The following is a 20,517-nucleotide window of genomic DNA, read 5'->3' as shown; positions in this document are numbered from 1 at the left end:
TCTTTAAAGACCGATACCGTCCCTTCTCTGTCACTCATGGGAACTTTCCATTTCGAGTTCTTTGGGGTTGGTAACCTCATCTGATTGGTCAACTCACTTCTGAATCGTGCACAGGAAGTAAAACGAGAAGGGTGGGGGGAAAGCTATGGCTTTATTTATAGAAATCTCATTTTTGCTATCCATCAAAAAAATAAACACAACCCACCTCGCACTAAAAATACGCTTCTGAAGATCAACAGTGAGGCCATGTCTGGCTGACTCCCTAAGAAGTGGAGATTTCAAACGGTAGGAATTTCTCACAGACGTTCCTAGAATAATCTAGGACAGTGTGCCAACAAGCCTTATTTTTTTTTTTCATTGACATTTTAAGCAACATGTCACCTCCTCCTTGACTCTGAAACTGGCAAAGAGAAGCCTCATGCTCTGAGAGATTGGTACAAGCTGTGTGACCTTTGCCAGTTTACTTAACCTCTCTGAACCACGTTTCCAGTGTAGAATGATATCTACCTTTCAGGGATGCTGTGAGGAGTAAACCAGATAATAAACCCATAATAAAGTTCTGAACACAAAAGAAATGCTCGAGAACCAGCAGCGACGTCATAATACACTCATGGTGAGAATTTTTTGCCACCAATTCTGATTCCACAAGTCAAGGGCTGCTCACAGACCTGCTGGTGAACGTTGGCCTTCCTTGGGACCATATGTTAAACCTCTCCCAGCAGCACTGAAAGATTATTTTTTAGGTTTAAAAGAAACCAGGGAAGTCACAAAAAGGATAGGTCTATTGCTCCGTGATATATTTTAAAGACAGAACGATGGAGAAGCCCTTGTCACAAGCCCTAAGTCCCAGAGGATGCCACATAACGTCTCAACAGGTTTTATTCCTAGCGCATCCAGTGGAGAGGTGGCCTGGAACACTGCAAAGTGCATGGAACCTGACCCCACCGCTTCCTAACTGTGTGACTGTCACTGTCCTCTCCTCTGTAAATGAGGAGGTAGTAGCACCTGCTCGGTAAGGCACACACACAGCATCTGGTGTATAATCATGAACCACACATCTTAGCCATTATAATTATTCATAGCGATAGCATTTTATAATCGGCTCCTTTTTCTCTCTTGTCACTTAACTGTGTTCTATGTTGGTTTTACTCATCACTGTAAACCCCACACCCGGCACAAAACAGACGCTCAACAAATTTCTGGCTGACGAGGCAGGAAAATACCTTGTCCTGAAGGAGATGAAGCTGAGTAGATGGGAGGGTGATGATAATACCATGTGATGCGGAGCCCATGGGAGGACCTGCAGGGCTGCGGGGTGGGGGTGGCATGGGCGGAACCCTTGATGAGCTCTTGGGGAGGGGGAAGGTTTCGGGAGGGAGGAGGAGGTTTTCCTCGTGGGGCGTCCACAGGTTGTACCTCACGCCTCACTGATGAGCACTTAGGCTGCTTCCAAACACTTTTCACCGTTCTGCACAAAACAGCCGTTGCCCAACTCCTAGGCAATCAGTTCCTTAGGATATGTTTCTAGAATTGGAGTACAAACATCTGTCTTATTCGCTCCATCCTCCACCCACCCACCCATCCATCCATCCATCCAACATCCATCCATCCATCCATCCATCTATACAGCATCCATCTGTACAAACTTCCTTCCTTCCTTCCATCCATCAGTCCATCTATCGAACCATCTATCCACCCATCCTCCATCCATTCATGTGCCCATCCATCCATCTATCCTTCCTTCCGTCCTTTGTCCCTCAGTAGAACTTACTTTTTTGTTCATATTGGTATTTTATTCCTTTTAAATTTATTCCTAGAGTATTTCTATTTCACACCCCTCACCTTGCTCTTTTGTATTGGCTTCTTTCTCCACTGTAATTTCCAGCAGTTGCACCTGATCTGGCCACACATCGACTCTGGAGAGCTGTTAGCATCTGACGCCCTGGCTGAGCTGTCCTGTTAGTTCTAACCATGTTTGAGCTGATACTTCTGGGTTTTTCAGGTAGGCCATCATATCACCTTCAGTCAGTGACCATTTTATATCCCTCTTGCAATACCTATAATTATTATTGAATTTTCTTGCCTAATAGCACATTCTAGAACTTTCAGGACATTGATAATTAACAGAGCTGATCACAGCATCCTTGACTTGCTCCCAACTTTCATGAGACCACTTTTAACATGTCACTATTCAATGTGATGTTGGCTCCTGGCTTGAAATAGATATTTCTCACCCTGTTATGAAGGTGTCCTTTTTGTTCGTTTAAGAGTTTGGGGCAGGCAGAGATGTTGCGTTCTAGCCAATGTCTTCTTCAGCATCAAGTTAAGAAGATCACAAATGAAGCGGATTGCAGGAGGCCACGATTCTCCCACCCTGGCCTGTAGCTGCACCCGTTGCCAGGCCACTTTGCAGTGCATCCCGTCAAGAGGAAGAGGGTGTTTCTGTAGCTTGAGCCTGGCCTGGCCTCGTGACTTGGTTTGGCCAATAGAATGAGACAACGTGACGGACCTCACCGGGCCTCCGTGTGCCCTCACTCTATCCTGGACCTGGCTACTGCCTGTGAACAAGCCTGGGCCAGTCTTCTGGAGGATGAGGGACTGATGTTTACTGCAGTGTCCTGGCAATCATGGAATGAGCCTGTGTGTGTGATTGGGCCCAATTTTTTTATATCCTGCCCCGTTGCCAAAACCTTAGCAAATGTGACCAGGCACTCGTGGTCAGAATTGGCTACCTGAAAGACATGGAAGCGACCTAAATATTCATTGACAGAGGACTGGATAAAGAAGATGTGATACATATATACAATGGAATATTACTCAGCCATAAAAAAGAATGAAATAATACCATTTGCAGCAAAATGGATGGACCTAGAGATTGTCATACTGAGTGAAGTAAGTCAGACAGAGAAAGACAAATATAATACGATATCGCTTATATGCGGAATCTAAAAAGAAATGATACAAAACAGAAACGGACTCACAGACTTAAGAGAATGAAATTATGGTAACTGGCAGGGGGGGAAGGGTGGAGGGAAGGGGTAGTTAGGGAGTTTGGGATCGACGTGTACACACTGCTATATTCAAAAAGGATAACCAACAAGGACCCACTGTATAGCACAGGGAACTCTGCTCCATGTTACGTGGCAGCCTGGATGGGAGGGAGTCTGGGGGAGAATGGATACAGGTATATGTATGACTGAGTCGCTTTGCTGTGCACCTGAAACTCTCACAGCATTGTTAATCGGCTATAGTCCAATATAAAATAAAAAGTTAAAAAAGAAAAGAATTGGCTACTTGAGACTTTATAAAATTGAAGGCTCACGTTTGAACGTCATATTGCTTCAAAAAATGATGCTACCATCAACTCATGGGAGAGGATGGGCGTGGTCTCTGGGAGTGCCCAGGAGCCTAGGTGTGCGATGCTTAGAGGAGAATGAGCATGATATCCAGAGTGAGGACATGGCGGCCGACACCCGGGAGGTCTTAGGCCCCAGAGGTACAGCCAGCTGAGGCCACTTTCTAAGTGGGTGGGCCTAGGGAGCGTTGACGCCATCCCGCAGTGGGTCACAGAGTCTAAGCTGAATAAAGCGCCCAGAACACTGCTGTCCCTTTAAAATATGTCATCGAATCCTTTGAGACTCCTCTACTCAGAAGGGAGCCTAATCTCCCTTCACTTGAGTGTGGACTGAGCTCAGTGACTCACTTCTAACCAACAGAATAAGGTAGAAATGACAGCATGTAACTATTGAAACTAGGTCACCAGAGGCATTTCAGCCTCTTCCTCACTCTCTCTTGGACCACCTGCTCTGGGGAAGCCGGCCGCCATGTTGTGAGGCCGCCCAAGCAGCCTGTGGAGAGGTTCCTGTGGGGAGGAGCCGAGGCTCTTGCCAACAGCCCTGTGAGCGTGCCAGCTTGGAGGTCAACCCCCCCGCCCCAGACAAACTCCAGATGCCTGTAAACCTGGGCGACATCTTGACCACAACCTCATGAGAGATCCCCAAGCCAGCATCACCCAGCTAAGCTCTTCCTGAATTTCTGAGACACGGAAAGGACCTGAGATAATAACTATGCCTTACGACACGAGGTTCTGAGGTCGTTTGTTATGCAGCGCAAGATAAATAACATACTTCTTATGGTGGCTCTGAGTGGTGACTTCATCATTGCCAACTTGTTCTCTTTCATGAACTCAAGGGCCTGGCAGTTTTCTCATCTCTAACCTCCCACTAGTATAGACTTCTTAGTTTACTGGACACACCACTTAAAATGTATGTGCCAACTTGTGGCTTGAGAAGGAGCGAGCCTGGGTTTCTCAGACTGGTGTTGTACAAATGAAGCAGGTCTCTGAACAAAGCCCTTCTACAGACCACTGTAGGAGAAGCCCCCAGAAGCTGCCTGACATTGGTTCTAACTGCCCTGGCATTGGTCTCTCACCCTTGTGGGGGGATTGGCAGCAGGCTAAGCTCAACTCGGGGTACCCCTTGAAGACAGGTCATAATTCCATGGTGGAATTACATGGTCAGTGAGAATGCTTTCCTGCAGAACTGCTTTAGGTGGCTTGAAGCAGGGGTGAGTTCTGCCACTGCCCTCTCCTGATGTCTTAAAAACATCTCACAGGAGCTACACACACACACACACACACACACACACACAGACATGCACACATGATAACGTTTTTGGTAACAAAACTTGCATGTGGCCAGCACCAAGAAGCTCCCTTCCTGACCCCCGAAGGGAAACTGCTATCCTGATTCCTGTCTTCACAGATGCATTTTGCTGTTGTGTGTCCTATAAACGGGGCTGGATGGAGTTCTGTTCATTCTATAAGTGGGAACCTACAGTGTGCGCTCTTTAGTGTCTGGCCTCCTATGTTCATTGCAACCTTGGTGATTCCTCCCCGTGTTGGGAGCAGCTGTGGGTGGTTCACCCCAGGGATGTGGAGGGCTCCATGGTGGGAAAGGACCACGGGTGTGTATCTGTCGCAGGGCTGGTGGGCATCTGGGGGGTCCTGATTTGGGGCCATCATGAAGAGTACGGTGAGGAACCCTCATCTGTGTCTCTGGACAACCAAGGGCGGCGTGCGTCTCAGTTGAGTCCCGCGGGGAGAGATCTGCTGGGCACCAAGTCTGCTGGGCACCAAGTCTGCTTGGTTCAGCAGCAGTGACTCCCAGCTATTTAGTTTCCAGTATCAACTCCCACTCCCGCCAGCAGCCTGTGAGAGCACCTTGGCCCCGCGCTCTGGCCCGAGGTTGGCATCATCTGCGTTTTGCATTTTAGCCCCTCTGATGGGTATATGATGGCATTGAGCTGTGGTTTCACTTTGCATTTCCTGATGACTAATGAACTTGAGGGCCTTTTCATGTGCTTACTAGGTCCTTTCTTTGAAGATGCTTGTTAATCACCTGATGTGATTTTCGGGTTCCTGGGAAGCAGGCCTATCTCTTGAGAACACACTGATAAGCTTTCTTCCAGGAGCAGTGACACATTTCATTTTCTTCCTCCAAGACTAGCCCAAACACACAGACGAGACTTCGAGCTGCTTGTGCCGATCCATTTTCTCCCCAAGGGCTCATTTTGCGTCGCTCTGACCCCATTTTAATATCTGCATCCAGCAGGTAATCTGGCTGAGTTACAGTTACAAAGGTTTTGTCATGGAGAGCCCGCCGGGAGTTCTCTGTAAGTGCCTTCCTGAGATTTCACTTTGGCAGAGGTGAGCATCTGGTTACACCTTTTCAGAACACAACAATTGTGGCTGGGCTGTATGGAGGACACTTGGGACTCCCCTGCCCTCTGTCCTTGAGGAAACCCTTCACACTGTTATCAGACACCCCCCAGGTGTCTCCAAGTGGACGTGGGAGAGCCCTCACTCAGACTCTCACTATCTCCACTTTCACAAAAGGGTGGGGACTCGGGCCCACTTGATCCTCAGCAAGACACACAGGTCCTTGGACAATTAGCATCAGAAAAGAGCTGTAGAAGGGGGACTTCATTCATTCGGCAAATGTTTACTGAGCACCTACTATGTGCCTGGCACTGTGGGCATGCTGAGGATTCAGGACACACAAGAGATGCTCTCCTGGGCTACCTGGTCTTTACATCAGTGGAGGAGGAGGGGCAGATAGTCAATAAGTCCAGTAAATCAGACCCAATTATGATTCTCAGACCCTACTTGGGGGGATGGAAAATGGGGAGCACTTTGGCCAATGGTTTGTCAGTTTCTTAAATAGTTAAACACACTTTTCCTCATATGACCCCTGTATTCCAGCTGGAGGCATTTATTGGAGAAATGAAAACATGCTCATAAAAAGCATTGCTCCTTGCAGCTCCATTCATAAAGGCTTCAAACTGGAAACAACCAATCCTTCCAGGAGGATGGATACGCAGGCTGTGGTCCATCCACGTGATGGGATGTACCCAGCATCAAACCCACTACTGCTCTGCATGACTGAGCACCAGAAGCTGGACATGGGGGAGTCCTCACCCTGCGCTTTCTTTTATAGGAAGTTTAGAACAGGCAGAATTAGTCCTTGGTGGTGGGGGTGGGGGGCTGATGGGGGACAGGTGTGAGGCCATTTTCTGGGGGCGATAGGACTATTTCATATCTTAACGGGATATAGGTTATACAAGCATAGGAAGTTGTGTTAAAACTGATGGCACTGTGCACTTGAGATCTGGGCCTTTTACTCTATGTGGATTACACCTCAGTTTACAACATCTAATTAAGACATGTGCTCGGAGCTACAAAGGAGAGGGGCTGGTGTTAGGAGTGGGGGCAACGGGCACCCCCAGTGGGATGGAGAAGGCTAAAAAGGTCTCCGTCAGATGACATCGAAGGCCAGAGATGAGAAGGAGATAGAAAAAGAGGGCTCCAGGGGAGGAGGCTGCTTGTGCAAAGGCCTGGGGCTGCCATCTGGGGTGGCTGGGGGACAGCCTTTCCTGAGCCACCAGTAGACTTTCATTTTGTGGCTCTGTGGCTGGTAAGACTAGCAGGTCCAGAGCCTGAGGCGAACTCCACCTGGTCTCAGTCCTCACTCTTCTCTGGCTCCACCTTTGGCTTCCTTCATTTGTTTCCCTTTCATCTTGATGTTAATTTATGCTATTTTCTTATATTTTATCCACAGGTATAAACTGGCTATAATCTTTTATTTGAGGGATGGGAGGACAAAGGAGAATTAAGGGTGGAATGTGAACCAGCCCAGGTAAGGCTTTGGGGGCCATCCACGTTCTCCTCGTGGGCATGGCAAGTTCACAAAGATTCAAATACAATGGCTAGTCCTCTCCTCCCCGCCCAAAAGAACAGTGATAGGAGCAGACATTTAAACATTGCAGGTGGTTCCACCCACCACCCGCCTCCCAAGGAGCCTGAGGTCTCATGTTCAGGTCTCATGCCCTCGTGCCTTTCAGCATGTGGGCGTCATCCACCCCCCAGGACCCCAGCCCTCGAGGAGCTGCATGCATTCTCTAGACTCACTGTCCTTTAGAGGTTGAACTTCATCTGGCACCAGCCAAAGACACAAGACACAGGTGTCTCTTCTAAGGCAGCAGGAAACACAGTTGGTGCTGGACCTGTCAAAGATTGGCCTCCAATGTGGCCTCCTCAAGGGACTTTCATAGTTAATCATCCTTTGACTCTAACCTCCTCCTTAGATTTGAGAAGAGGGGAGAGAGCACCAGACTTGGAGTAAGCAAACAAGAGCTCTGGTCCCATCTCTGTCACCAAAGTGCTGTGTGACGTTAGGAATATCACTCAACCTCTCTGAGCCCCAGTTTCCTTATGTCACCAGGAAAATGAGGGGGTTGGACCTGGATTTCTCATTCTGGGTTCTCTGGAAGGGATCCAGGACATTCATTAGCCTCTTTAAGGGCAGAAAAACACCTGTTCTAATGTCTATTTATTAAAATCAGTGATATAATTGTTTAAAGATTTCCCCCTTGCGATGGAAGTTGGAGGCCTCTGTATGGAAGTGAGGTGGTCAGTTGAGGTCAAGACTCGATTTATGGCTCAGCTGGACACTTCTAGCAACTCTTGGAGCTTTGGCCAAGCGAGAGTTTTAAATTGTTTGTATTCTTAGTCACATACTGTTTAATATATAACCCCAACTGTCGGTGGTGGAAGGACCGCTGATGTTAAAATACTAATTAAGAAAGAGCTCACGTATGATAAAAATTTAGTAAATTCAGCTTAAGATGGTTTCATAAGTTGACGGCTATCATCTAAAATCGACAGCTCATTAAGAAATCTCTAGAACCTCAACCACCAATGTGAAAAAAAAGAAACGAGTAACTTCACACAGGAGAAGCCTGACACCTCACCTCAGCCAGGTGAGCAGGCAGCATCCCAGGGACCAGCCGTGTGGAGGGCGTATGCCCTCGTGCGATGGGATGAGAAGGCATTTCCCCTCTGTGGTCCTCCCCCCAGACCCACAATCCCAGTCTCATCATGACAGAAAGTTCCAGCTGAAGCACATCCACAAAACAATTCATTAGTCGTCCCCAAACTGCCGAGGTCATCGAAAACAAAGAGTCACGGCCAAGAGGAGCCTAGGGAGAAATGACAACTAAATGGATGGGATCCTGGGACAGAAAAGGACGTCAGGTGAAAGGACCGAGGAGTCTCCATAAAGCGTGAACTTCAGTTCATAATAACATATCAATATTGGTTGGTGCGTGTGAGGATGTACCGTGATAATGCAAGATGTTAACAACGGGGGAAACAGGTGTGGGTTATATGGGAATGCTGTACTATCTTTGCAATAATTCTGTGCATCTAAAACTGCTGTAAAAGAAAAAATTATTTAAACAGAGACGGAGTAACAGTGGTGACAATTACCCAACTGTAACCGGCTGGGCAGGAGCCTTGCTCACGTCTGCCATGTGTTTCTGGTGGGGAAGAGCTGGTGAAGAGTGAACCCAACGCTGAGTCGTCATGCAGACACAGGTCACGAACATACAAAATCAGCTGGCTGATTTTTTTTTTAACATCTTTATTGGAGTATAATTGCTTTACAATGGTGTGTTCGTTTCTGCTGTATAACAAAGTGAATCAGCTATACGTAAACATATATCCCCATATCTCCTCCCTCTTGCGTCTCCCTCCCACCCTCCCTATCCCACCCCTCTAGGTGGTCACAAAGCACCGAGCTGATCTCCCTGTGCTATGCGGCTGCTTCCCACTAGCTATCCATTTTATATTTGGTTGTGTATATATGTAAATGCTACTCTCTCACTTTGTCCCAGCTTACCCTTCCCCCTCCCTGTGTCAACTGGTTGATTTTTAAAATGCATCATGCAAGATAATGATGATAGTTCAGACAAGATAACCCCAGACCAGTCATACTGATGACAGTTTTATTTATTTAATTTTTATAAATTTATTTATTTTTGGCTGTGTTGGGTCTTCGTTGCTGCGGGGGGGGGGCTTTCTCTAGTTGTAGTGAGCGGGAGCTACTCTTTGTTGCGGTTGGTGTACAGGCTTCTCATTGCAGTGGCTTCTCTTGTTGCAGAGCATGGGATCTGGGTGTGCAGGCTTCCGTAGTTGTGGCATGTGGGCTCAGTAGTTGTGGTGCACGGGCTTAGTTGCTCTGCAGCATATGGGATCTTCCTGGACCAGGGCTCGAACCCGTGTCCCCTGCATTGGCAGGAGGATTCTTAACCACTGCGCCACCAGGGAATTCCTGATGACAATTTAAAATTCATATATATATGGGACTTCCCTGGTGGTCTGGTAGTTAAGAATCTGCCTTCCAGTGCAGGCGATGTGGGTTCGATCCTTGGTCAGGGAACTAAGATCCCACATGCCGCAGGGCAAGTAAGACTGTGAGCTGCAACTACTGAGCCCGCACACTCCAGAGCCCGCACGCACCTCAGCTAGAGAGCCCACGCACTCTGGAGCCCGAGTGCCACAACCTGAGAAGCCTGTGCGCCACAACGAAGAGCCCACACCCTGCAAAGTAGACCCAGTGCAGCCAAAAAAAGAAATTTCATATATATATATTTATCTACCTCTATATAGAGAGATTATATATATTATACAAAACACATTATGTTGAGCTATCTATCATCTACCTACCTATATGCATCTATCTATCTATCTATCATCTATCTATCAATCAAGGGGAAAACTTTCCATGCTATACCAATATCCAAAGTGAAGTATTTTTCACTTAAAATCACTCCTTTTTCATATAGCACACAAATGAAATACCATGGCATGCTTAACTCCCAGGAGTTCGCCTGAGACATGAATACTGTGCATGGGTGTCCTGAGCCCCAGTGGGCGACGCTGATCGGGCCCAGGCAACCCCCAGGTCTTCTCCAGCTCTGATCTTGGGGGTTTAAGGACAAACGGGTGGTGTAAAATCAAATTGGAAAAGCAAACCTAAGTCCTGTCCTTCTGGAACTTTGTGGAGTGCAGGGAGAGTGACACTGATAGAATACTGCTAGCAGCAGATATGGGGGCAGCTGTGTAAGTGCTCAGGGGAGAGGAGCCTGCTGCCGAGATGCCACTGGGGTCAGGAAGGGCCTCCTGAAGCAGGCGATGGAGCTTGGAAGAAGAAACGGCCAAGAGCCCAGGGAGCAGGAAAGAGAGGACGAAGGACCACAGGAAGGTCAGTGAGGCTGAGGGCAAGCGCTGGAGGTGAGAAGGAATTGGAGAGGCAGGTGAGCCCCACCTGTGGGCCAGGGCTGGGTGAGGGCTGGCGGGGGTCCACTACAGGGGGCAGGAGGGGGCCAAGGTGGACACAGGCCAGTGCGGAGGCAACAGTGGAACTGAAGAGAGGGCAGCACAGACACGGGGAGCCGTAGGCAGCTTTGAGACACGCACAGGAACTGGCATCAGATGGACCAGGTAGAGGGCGGAATGTGGGCCTGAGTGGAGGGCTGCCAGCACCGCGCACAGCTGTGTGACTCGCTTAAGCCCTGGAGGTGGGAGGGATCTGAGCCCCCTTGGCCTGAGGACAGGACTGGAAGGAGGAAGGAATGCTCCATGGGCTTCCGCTCCAGCCCGGAGCCCAGAGTCCTCAAGAGCAGAGTCTGCAGTAGGAACACGAGCGCGGCCTGGAGCTGCTCTGCACCCGCCTTACCCCTGCACCCCCAAACCCCGGCCGTTCTCCGTCCAGGAAACACAATGCAATAAAAATTATGCCCAATTATGCCTTCTTTCTAACAGCTCACATCAACAGCTCCATTTCCACCCCCAATGGCGTGTTCAGACTTTTGCAGTGAAGGTGCCGTGTAAATGCATTAAAACATCATTCTACACCCGAGGCCGTACGTGGGCAGAAATCATTCCAGCTGGGTGTGAAGGGAAAGGATGAAATCTTGGGTGTCACCGGGAATGTTTGTACACCACCCCCAGAGGCAAATGGGGGTGCAGCTGGAGGGAGGAGCTTTCGGCTGACTGGAGGGGGTGGGGCCTGGTGGGTTTGGCTGTGTGTGTGGGAACTCAGAGCCCAGCTGGACTGCATCACAGTGCAAGGCCCAGAGGGGAGCAAGGTGACCCCCGGGTTGCAAAAAGAAAGCAGGCTGGATTACCAGGCAAGACATCTATGCGCACGCAGGCCCTCTGAGGGCTGAATGCAAGGATCCAGGCGTCTGTCTACCCAAAGGCCACGTGACCATCGTCAGATGGACTTCTGAGGGTCGGCAGGCTTTTGATACTTCATTGCACAGCATGAGAACGCCGCCACAGGTGCCTGGCGCTGGAAGCCGGGGGCGTGACCGCTGCTGGGGGTGCCCACGCCAGGCAAGGGCAGGCTCTGGAGAGGAAGATCTTAGCGGTCAGCAGCAGCAGAACCTCCCCCCCACCAGCCCCCTCAGAGGACTGCCTTCTCTTTGGAGAGCTGGGGAGGTGGTAGATGAGTCGAGGAGGACCCCAAGTCTGGAGCTGGGGACCCAGTTCTGGCCCTAGGCCAGCTGTCACAACTCTGGTCTGAATCTAGGGTCCCCCCATCTACCCTGACTGATTCACAGGGTACCCTTGGCTGTGTGAGCATGGACATGTTGCTTGGTGTCTCTGTGCCTTGGTTTCCTCATCTGTCAAAAGGGGCTCATAATATTACTAACAATATTACCAACTTAACAAGTGAATATTAAAGGAGGTGACGTATGCAAAGGGCTCACAACAGTGCCTGAAACAGAATGAGTTGACAAAAACTGTCAGCTATCATCCTTCCCTCCATCCCTCCACCAAGCCCCACCGTGCCAGGCCCTGTGCTGGGGCTAGAGAATGAATCCATCCAGGGAGGCAGACATTACGGAGGCAGTTACCTGAGACCTGACCTGCTGTGTGTCTGAAGGAAGTGACAGCTGCGGTGAAGCAGGCAGGGCAGTAGGATGAATGTGCCCTCGGGATACAGAGCTTACTTAGCCAGAATCAGGGCCTTTCCACAATGTACACCACAGTGTAAAGCAAGACAGGCTGTAAACTCCATGAGAGCAAGGACGGCGGCTACCCCGTACCTCCAGCTCCTGGCCCTGTAACTGGCCCAAAGACAGAGTCATCCACCTCTAAGTTGAATTGAATTATGCATCAGACTGCAGGGGTACAGGACAGGTTTCTCAATCAGCCACATGACAGCACAGAAGAGAAGCTCACTGTATGTACAAGGGCATCAGAGGACGTGATCAAGAGAGTGAAAAGACAACCTACAGGATGAGTGGAAATATTTGCATATCTTATAATTGGTAAGGGTTTAATATCCAGAATATATAAAGAGCTCCTACAATTCAATAACAAAAAGACAAACAACCCATCAAAAAATGGGCAAAGAAATTGAGTAGATTACAAAGACTATATACAAGTAGCCAATAAACACATGAAAAGATGCTGAACATCATTAGTCATTAGGCAAAGGCAAATCAAAACCACAATGAGATGCCATTTCACAACTACTACGATGGCTGTCACACACACAAAAAAGCGAAACTAACAAGTGTTAGTGAGGATTGAAGAAATAGAAACCCTCCTACACTGCTGGAGGGAATATACAAAGGCGCCACGGCTGTGGAAAACAGTTTGGTGGTTCTTCAAAAAGTTAAAGATAGGATCCAGCTATTCTGTTTCTACATATATACCCCAAATAATTGAAAACAGGACAAACAGACACTGCATGCAAATTTTCATTGCAGCTTTAATCACAACAGCCAAAAAGGGGAAATAGCTCAAGTGTCCGTTGAATGAATGGATAAAGAAAATGTGGTCTCACATTCAATGGAATGTTATTCAGCCATAAAAAGGAATGGAGTTCTGATACCTTGAACCCTGAAAACATGTAAAGTGAAATATGCCAGACACAAAAGGACAAATATTGTGTGATTTCGCTCCTGTGAAGTATCTAGAATAGTCAGATTCATAGAAACAGAAAGTAGAACAGAGGTTACCCCGGGCTGGCATTGGGGGAGGGAAATGGAGAGTTATTGCCTAATCAGTACACAGTTTCTGTTTCCGGATGATAAAAAAGAGTTTTAGGAGTAGATAGTGGGGCCTTCCTGGTGGCGCAGTGGTTAAGAATCGCCTGCCAATGCAGAGGACATGGGTTCGAGCCCTGGTCCGGCAAGATCCCATGTGCTGCGGAGCAACAAAGCCCGTGCACCACAACTACTGAGCCCGTGTGCCACAACTACTGAAGCCTGCACGTCTAGAGCCCGTGCTCTGCAGCAAGAGAAGCTCCCGCAATGAGAAGCCCGCGCACCACAATGAAGAGTAGCCCCCGCTTGCTGCAGCTAGAGAAAAGCCTGCGCGCAGCAACGAAGACCCAACGCAGCCCAAAATAAATAAATACAATTAAAAAAAAAATAGTAGTGATGGTTGCCCAACATTCGGGATGGACTTTAATGCCACTGATTTGTATGCTTAAAAATGATTAAAACGTTATGTCTATTTAACCTCAACTAAAGAAACAAAAACCAAGAAGGTGAACTCCTCACCTACCCCGACCCATACCTGTTTCTCCAAACAGGTCAATCCAAAAATCTTGGAGCAGTCTTTGATTTTTCTTTTACTCTCAGACCCTCCATCTGATGTGTGGGCAATTCCTGTCGGCTCTACTTTCAAAATATACCCAGAGGCTGACCTCCACGGGTCCCGGCACAAGGTCACCAGCATCTCAAGCCTGGATTACTGCAAGAGTCCCTGGACCGGCTTCTGTCCTTCCCCCCTCAGCCTGTTCTCCAAAGCAGCCAGAGGGATCCTGCCCAAACCTTGGTCAGCTCCAGACCCTTCCAGCAGCTCCCATGTCGCCCAGCCCAGTGGCCAGGGGCACATCACAATCTGGACTGCCTCTCCCACTCCCTCCAGACTACGTGAGCCCACTGGCATGTTTCGGGCACTTCAGGTGTGAGGCTTTGCACTGGCTGTTCCCTCTGCCCCGAGTGCTCTTCCTTCAGGTGTGCATTCCCAGGCTGCCCATCAGTGAAGGCTTCCCTGGTACACCCTATCTAAAATCGCCCCCTATTCTGTTCAGCTTTTCTTTATGGGACACATCACCAGCCAACATATGACGTATTGAATTCTCCTACGTGGTCAAAAATGTTTCATGAGGGCCGGGCCCGTGTCTGCTTTGTTCCCTGCTGTGTCCCAAGCCCCGAGGACGCAGTGCCAGGCTACCTGTAGCTGTTTGTTGAAGAGGCTAGTGAAAGTTTCGGGAGGGACAGCTCTCCCGTCCTCTCTGAGTGGGTAGCATAGCGTGGTGACGACGCACAGCCAGACCGCCTGGGATTCAGATCCTGCATCTGTCATTTATCAGCTGTTTGACCTTGAGTAATCTCTCCATGCCTTAGTTTTCTCATCCATAAATGGGGAGATAGTAGTGTGCATCTCATAAGGTAGGTGAGGCTCACATGTGACGACGCCCAGCACACAGTGAACTGCTCAACCAACAGCCCCCCTCCCTCTCTCCACGCCCAGGGTGCCATCAGTGCAGAGAGGCACCTGGGCTAGTTTCCAAGAGGAGGGGACTTCCCAGCAGGGTTTTGGGGGATGAACAGGAGTGAGCCGGGCAGACGTGTCCTGGGGGAGGGGTGCCCACCCCCACCTCGTCCTGATCATACCTGCCCTTGCGGGAGGTGCTGACCACAGGCTTATGAATAAATAGCTTATTAATAAATAACGAGGGAGCTTCTAAAGAAGGCACAGAGGGAGGCGGCATCTGTAACAATCGATTGCTCCGGGGAAGCAAGAATGAGCTGGTCCTGGGATAAGTCTCAGAACATCCGGTAGGACTTCACATCTGGGTCTGTGAACTGAAGCTGGTAGCGATGAAGATGGAGAGGGGGAGGGGGGCATTAACAGGGGATGACAGCAGTGGGGGCGGTACTCATGCACAGAGCGGAGCCCCTCCAGCAGAAAGGCTATACACTCAAGTCATCTTCACAAACCCTCTGGGTTGACAGCTAAGGCACAGAGTGGTTGAGTAAGTTGGGCAAGGTCACACAGAGCTGCAGGCAGCAAAGCTGGGATTTAGAATTGGGTTCTCCACAGCTGAACCCCCCTGCGAGGACATCCCCTCTCAGGGCCTCAGTGCCTGGCATGGAGACAAAGCAGAGGACGAAGGTCCCTTTCTATCCTCCACCTCCCCGGCTTTATTACTTCCTATTTACCTGCGAGCGCCAATGCAGCCTCTGGGTCTTAATTACACCGAATGAGCTAGACAGTAGTGTGATGCTGTCAGAGTTTGCCCACATTTCTTGCATGCCAGCTGTGGTGGAACAGTATGCCCAGCGGCAAACCCAGGAATGGAGGCTGGGGCACTGGTCCTGGGGTCTTAGACCTGTCACTGCTAAAGCCCAGAGCAGGAGAAAGGGGGCGAGACCCCTGCCCACCACACAGAGTGGAGATGCAGGTGAAGGGAGCAGCAGGTCTGCTCTAGGAGTGGAGTCTGTCCATCATTACGGCTCAGACCTGATGGATCAGACCCTCCATTAGGGAAAGCCTCCCCGATCCTCGCATCGGAGATATGCCCCCCCCCCCAATTTAGAGGCTCTCAGAACCAAAGAGCAAGTCCCCAGCTAGTACACTCTTGTGTGCAGGAATCAGTTTCAGCTGCATCACTGGGTGATTCTGCTTGGGGTGGGGCAAGAGAGAGCCAGAAGCCTCCTGGGAGCTGGACCCAGACATCCTGGGCTCCACTTTTGGTAGCCCCATGTACTAACTGTGTGGTCTCAGTTTCTTTGTCTGCACAATGGGAACGATTCCGCTCCCAGCTTACAGGGTTGGACTGAGGATGAAACGAGTGAAGTGCTTAATTCCGTGCCAGCGGGAGGCAAGGGCTTGGTTAGATGCTCACAGATGCTGAGTTTGGGGCTCCTGTGCCCAGCTGGTTCCCGAACTCATCCTGTCCACACGGGAGCTGGAAGAAGCCACTCATGCAAGCAGGCCAGTGTGCCCAGAACTGTCCTGGCTGACTTCTCAAGCCTGTCCCTTCCTTCCTGTTCCTAGGTCTGGCCTCCCCCCTCTGGCTGGCAGTGCCCCCTCTCTCTTCCTCCTGGGAAGAATCTGATGAGTATACAGTGTCATTTCTAGAAAGAAGCCAAACTGGGGCTCTTTAAGAAGCAGACATCAGGATAAGTTGCTCCATGGGAATCCAGCCCACCCTCACCAAAAGAGATGGGGGCATGGGGGGGAGGAGGGAGGAGCAAGGGACAAGAAGCAGTGCTCCGTGCTATAGTTAGCAGCTCCTGGTTCCAGGTGGCTCTGATTGCAGGGCACAGCATCCTAACCAGGGCGCTCCCGGCTGGAACTCAGCTGTATAATTAAATAAGGCCGAGCGCCCGCTCTAGCCCCTCGTCACTGTCCCGCTCTGAGGTTTTATTTAATAACCTCTGAACTGGGAGGGGAAAAATCATTCAGGAAACATTGCTTGGGTCATTTATTTTAAAATTATTGGTATAAAAATAGCCAGGGTCGTGATTTATGTGCAGGGAGGGGCCAAGGAAGCCAGGGACTCCCCCTCCCAACTCCTGTCCAAGCCTCGTGTGTCCCCCCCAAGTTCCACCGCAGTTTCCATTATGACTTCAAGTCAGAGTAGTCACTTTACATCACAAATTAATCTCTAGAATAGCACGGAAATATTATGTGTATTCATAGCGCCTGTGAAAACATCCGAAAACCTTCCGTCTGCCGAGGGCCTCGGACGCGCACGGCTGGAGATGCTCTCCCAGGAAGTGAAAACCGCACGGCAGGCCTGGCATTTGCCTGCCAGGGGGCCACTGCCTCCCCCAGCCCCGCCCGGCCCGCGGTCCAGCTGTCCGCCGTCAGTTTGTCTGTGAGTGCCCCCAGTGACCTGCGGCCGACAAAGTCAGCCCCCCCCCCCAAACCTCGCCGGGGACGGTCCCCGCCACCGGAGACGCGGGTCCTTGTCGCCTGCCCCTCGCGTGCCCCTTGGTCCCGGGGAAGCCGCTGTCCCGGAACGTCCCCGACGCCGCTGCCGCCACGCCCGGGGCCCTCGCCCCCCTGCGCCGCCCCTGGATACTCACCAGCTGCGGGGGCTTCCTTAGGGGGCAGCCCCTCGAGGCCGATGTCGCCCTCCAGCATGGCGTGGCTCGCTGCCCGGCTCCGGTGCGCCCCGGACGCACGGGGTCCAGGAAAGGGGGTGATGAAGTCACCCCCAGAGGTCTGCAGTGACTCTGAGGGCCGGGGTCCGAGCCCAACTCGGGAGGGGACGGTCCCCCTTCGCCTCCCCAGACGCAGCACGCGAAGCCGCAAGTGCAGGAGCCAAACTTGACCGCCCACGCGCACCGCCGCGCCGCTCCGCCCCCTCGGCTTTTTGGGCTGGGGGTCCTGGCCGGCTCCCCGCCACCGCCCCCCCCGGGGCTACCTGCGGACACCGCCCTTGCCCCGCCCCGTGCGCAGCGCGACTCCCCCGCGGCCACCCGGACACCGAGCGATGGCGCGGGACGCTGGAGGCCAGCCGCAGCGATCGGCCCGCGGGTCCCGCCCACCCCCGGCCTCCCGCTCTGCGCTCTGCGGGGCGAGTCTCCACCAGCTGCCGGACCGTCTTATCAGTCGGGGTGAACAGTGGGGCCCTGAGCGTCTGTGCTTGACGGGTCCCCAGCCAGGGCCCCAGGGAAGGGGTGCTGACTGGGGGGAGGGGGCAGCGATCCAGCCCCAAGAGGCTGGCACAGCATAGGGCGTCAGTGGAGAGTGCACGGCCCCCTCCCCCGGGCGGGACCCCAATTCATCACTCTGAATTTGTCAGAAGAGGGAGGAAGTGAAGCCCAGGGATGGGAAGGAGATCTGGAGGTTACAGGGCAAGTGCCTGGCCTGAACTTGAACACCAACCTATGCAGAACTTGGGAATCTGGATAAAGTGAGAACTGCCCCCAAATGGGAGAAAACTGTGTTATTTGAGGATTCTAATTAAGCGAGGCTAAGAGAACTCAGCCAGGGGTGCTGGCAGGGACTTCCCACCCACATCCTGCAGCCTGGCTCAGGGCTGGGAGCTGGGAGGTACCACTCTGCAGCCCTATCCCTGTTTAGAAGGCAAGGTCTGGACAATTCAGCACCCTCCCGGGCAGCGGAGATGTGGGCATCAGGAGAGTGCGGAGAGCCTTAGGCAAGGCGCCTCCTGTCTCCCCAAACCTCACACCCGGGACACCTCCAGGTAAATAACTATAAATTCTGAGGCAGAACTGCCATAAACAGAACGTTAATTTAAGCTGCTCCCTGATCACTGCACGGGCAGTGGCAGGACGGGGCAGCCTGCCTGACCTTTTGAAAGGCCATCTCCCACTTTCCACAGCCTGAGGAAGAGCCAGGCTAGTGCCGGGAGCCCACCTGGTCCGGGGACCCTTGGATCACCTGCCAAGTAAATACCCCACGAGCCCCCGGCTTTGCCTGGCTCCGGGTGGAGACACATCCAGCCACCCTGGGGAGACAGACCACATCCACGGGAAAGGAATCTATGCGTCCTTGAGGATGGATGACCAGTCCTCCCTGACCCCTGCCAAGCCTGCTGGCATTGGTACCCAAGCATACTCTTCTGGGCGGAAACGCTTGCAGTAGCAGCAAAACCACAAAGAAATGTCTCCAGCTGGGACGTTCTTCCCTGCCCTCCACCCAAAGTGCTGTGTACAGAGAGGAGATTCAAGCCTCCTTCTTCCCAAAGGGTCAGGGAGAGAGGTGACCTGCAATTGTCCTTTGTATTTATCTCGTTTCAGTCTGGACTAAAAAATTGGTGGGGTGCTGTGGGTGGATGAAGTCTCATCCTGTGAAGAGGCTGCCAGGCAGCCCCAAGTTGTGTGCTGCGCACCCCACGTGTATACCTAGGATGGCCGAGGGGTCTGGATGGAGAGAAAGCGCTGTAGGGGCCCTTGCTGGGGCCATGTGCATTTCACAGAGCCTAGTCATCTGACCCAGACCATGGGTGTGCGGGAGTCCAGATACAAAGTCATTTTTCTTGGAAGAGTCTGATAGCCAACGTGATACGCAGCAATAGCTCAGTTGTGTAAATACACAGAGAAAATTTTAGAATTCTAACCTCTGGAATGATGAACTATAAACCAAAAACGCTCAGGAGGAAAAAAATGTAAATAGGTCTCGGGGCTATTTTTAACCATCCTTGTTTACCTTTTGGGGGGCAGAGATGGGCTATTGTCTAGTTAGCCGGCTTCTAAAGGCAGACTATTTGATGTATTATTATTAGCAGAAATATTTTAAACCGCCGTTAATAGATGTTGATTCGTTCCGATTGAAGCCATTTTTCGTCTTTTCATTTCTTGGCTCCAATTAAGCTGCATTCTGCTGAAACCCTTCAGCTGTGTCCAACATATGCAGAAGAGCCGGTCAGAGATCCAGACCCTTTTACAAAGATATTTCATCCTATCAAGTTTTAAAAGATGTTTGAGTAAATACCCGAACTGGCGCCTTTTTACCAAGATTGCTTTCGGGCGCTGCTGTTTTGGTAACTGCTGCCAGGCTGGGGCGAGACCGGGCTCCCGTGTGGCGTGAAAGGGGAGCGAGTGCCCTAGAAGCACGGGTGCCTGGGGCCCCAACTCGTTTGCCAGGGAGCCCCCTGTGCAGTCAGGAAGACGTTTCTGTCAAAAGCAGAGTGGGGCAAGTGGACTGTCCTGGGGAGGGGCACGCCTGCCGCCGCCGGAGCCGTCGTTACCGGATACGGGAATCATGCCGCACAATGCTTATAATTATGGAAAATGGTTTCCCTTTTCGGCAAAGCGGGGAGGGAGGGAGGGAGAAAAGACAGTTCGCAGCAGAGCTGGGGCCAGCACTCAGGCCCTAGGGTTGGTTTAAAATAGGCTTTGCAGGGTGAGGCCAGGGCCCTGCTGGGACAGGCTCAGCCCTCCCCAGGCCTTATCAGACAGGACTCAAGGCCACCAAGTAACGGCATTTGGGTCTCCGCTTCCCCCAAATGCCGCTCAGGAGTCGGTCAGAGGCCAGAGCTGACTTGACAAGCGGTGTCACAGGGCCTAAGGCCACCCGCCTCTGCAGACCCCTCCGTGTATCACCTGCAGTCACTCAGGCCCCTCAGAGAGACCGGGAGATGCCCAAATTGTCACATACACCCT

At 51.2% G+C, this 20,517-nt stretch overlaps 1 protein-coding gene across 1 annotated transcript in view; it reads right to left on the bottom strand.

The window, feature by feature from the left end:
* ANO1 (anoctamin 1) overlaps window positions 1-17,527 on the bottom strand; it is a gene marked incomplete at its 5' end in the record, with an annotated part of 161,917 nt that extends 144,390 nt beyond the window's left edge. The window contains one exon of the mRNA XM_082661150.1: window positions 17,470-17,527. Coding sequence (XP_082517276.1) covers window positions 17,470-17,527 — 58 coding nt within the window. The remainder of the gene's footprint in view (window positions 1-17,469) is intronic.
* Between the last annotated feature and the right edge of the window lie 2,990 nt (window positions 17,528-20,517).

Source organism: Grampus griseus (genome assembly GCF_964374135.1).
Source record: "Grampus griseus genome assembly, chromosome: 8".
Classification (NCBI taxonomy): Eukaryota; Metazoa; Chordata; class Mammalia; order Artiodactyla; family Delphinidae; genus Grampus; species Grampus griseus.
This window is presented reverse-complemented; position numbering and strand designations above follow the sequence as displayed.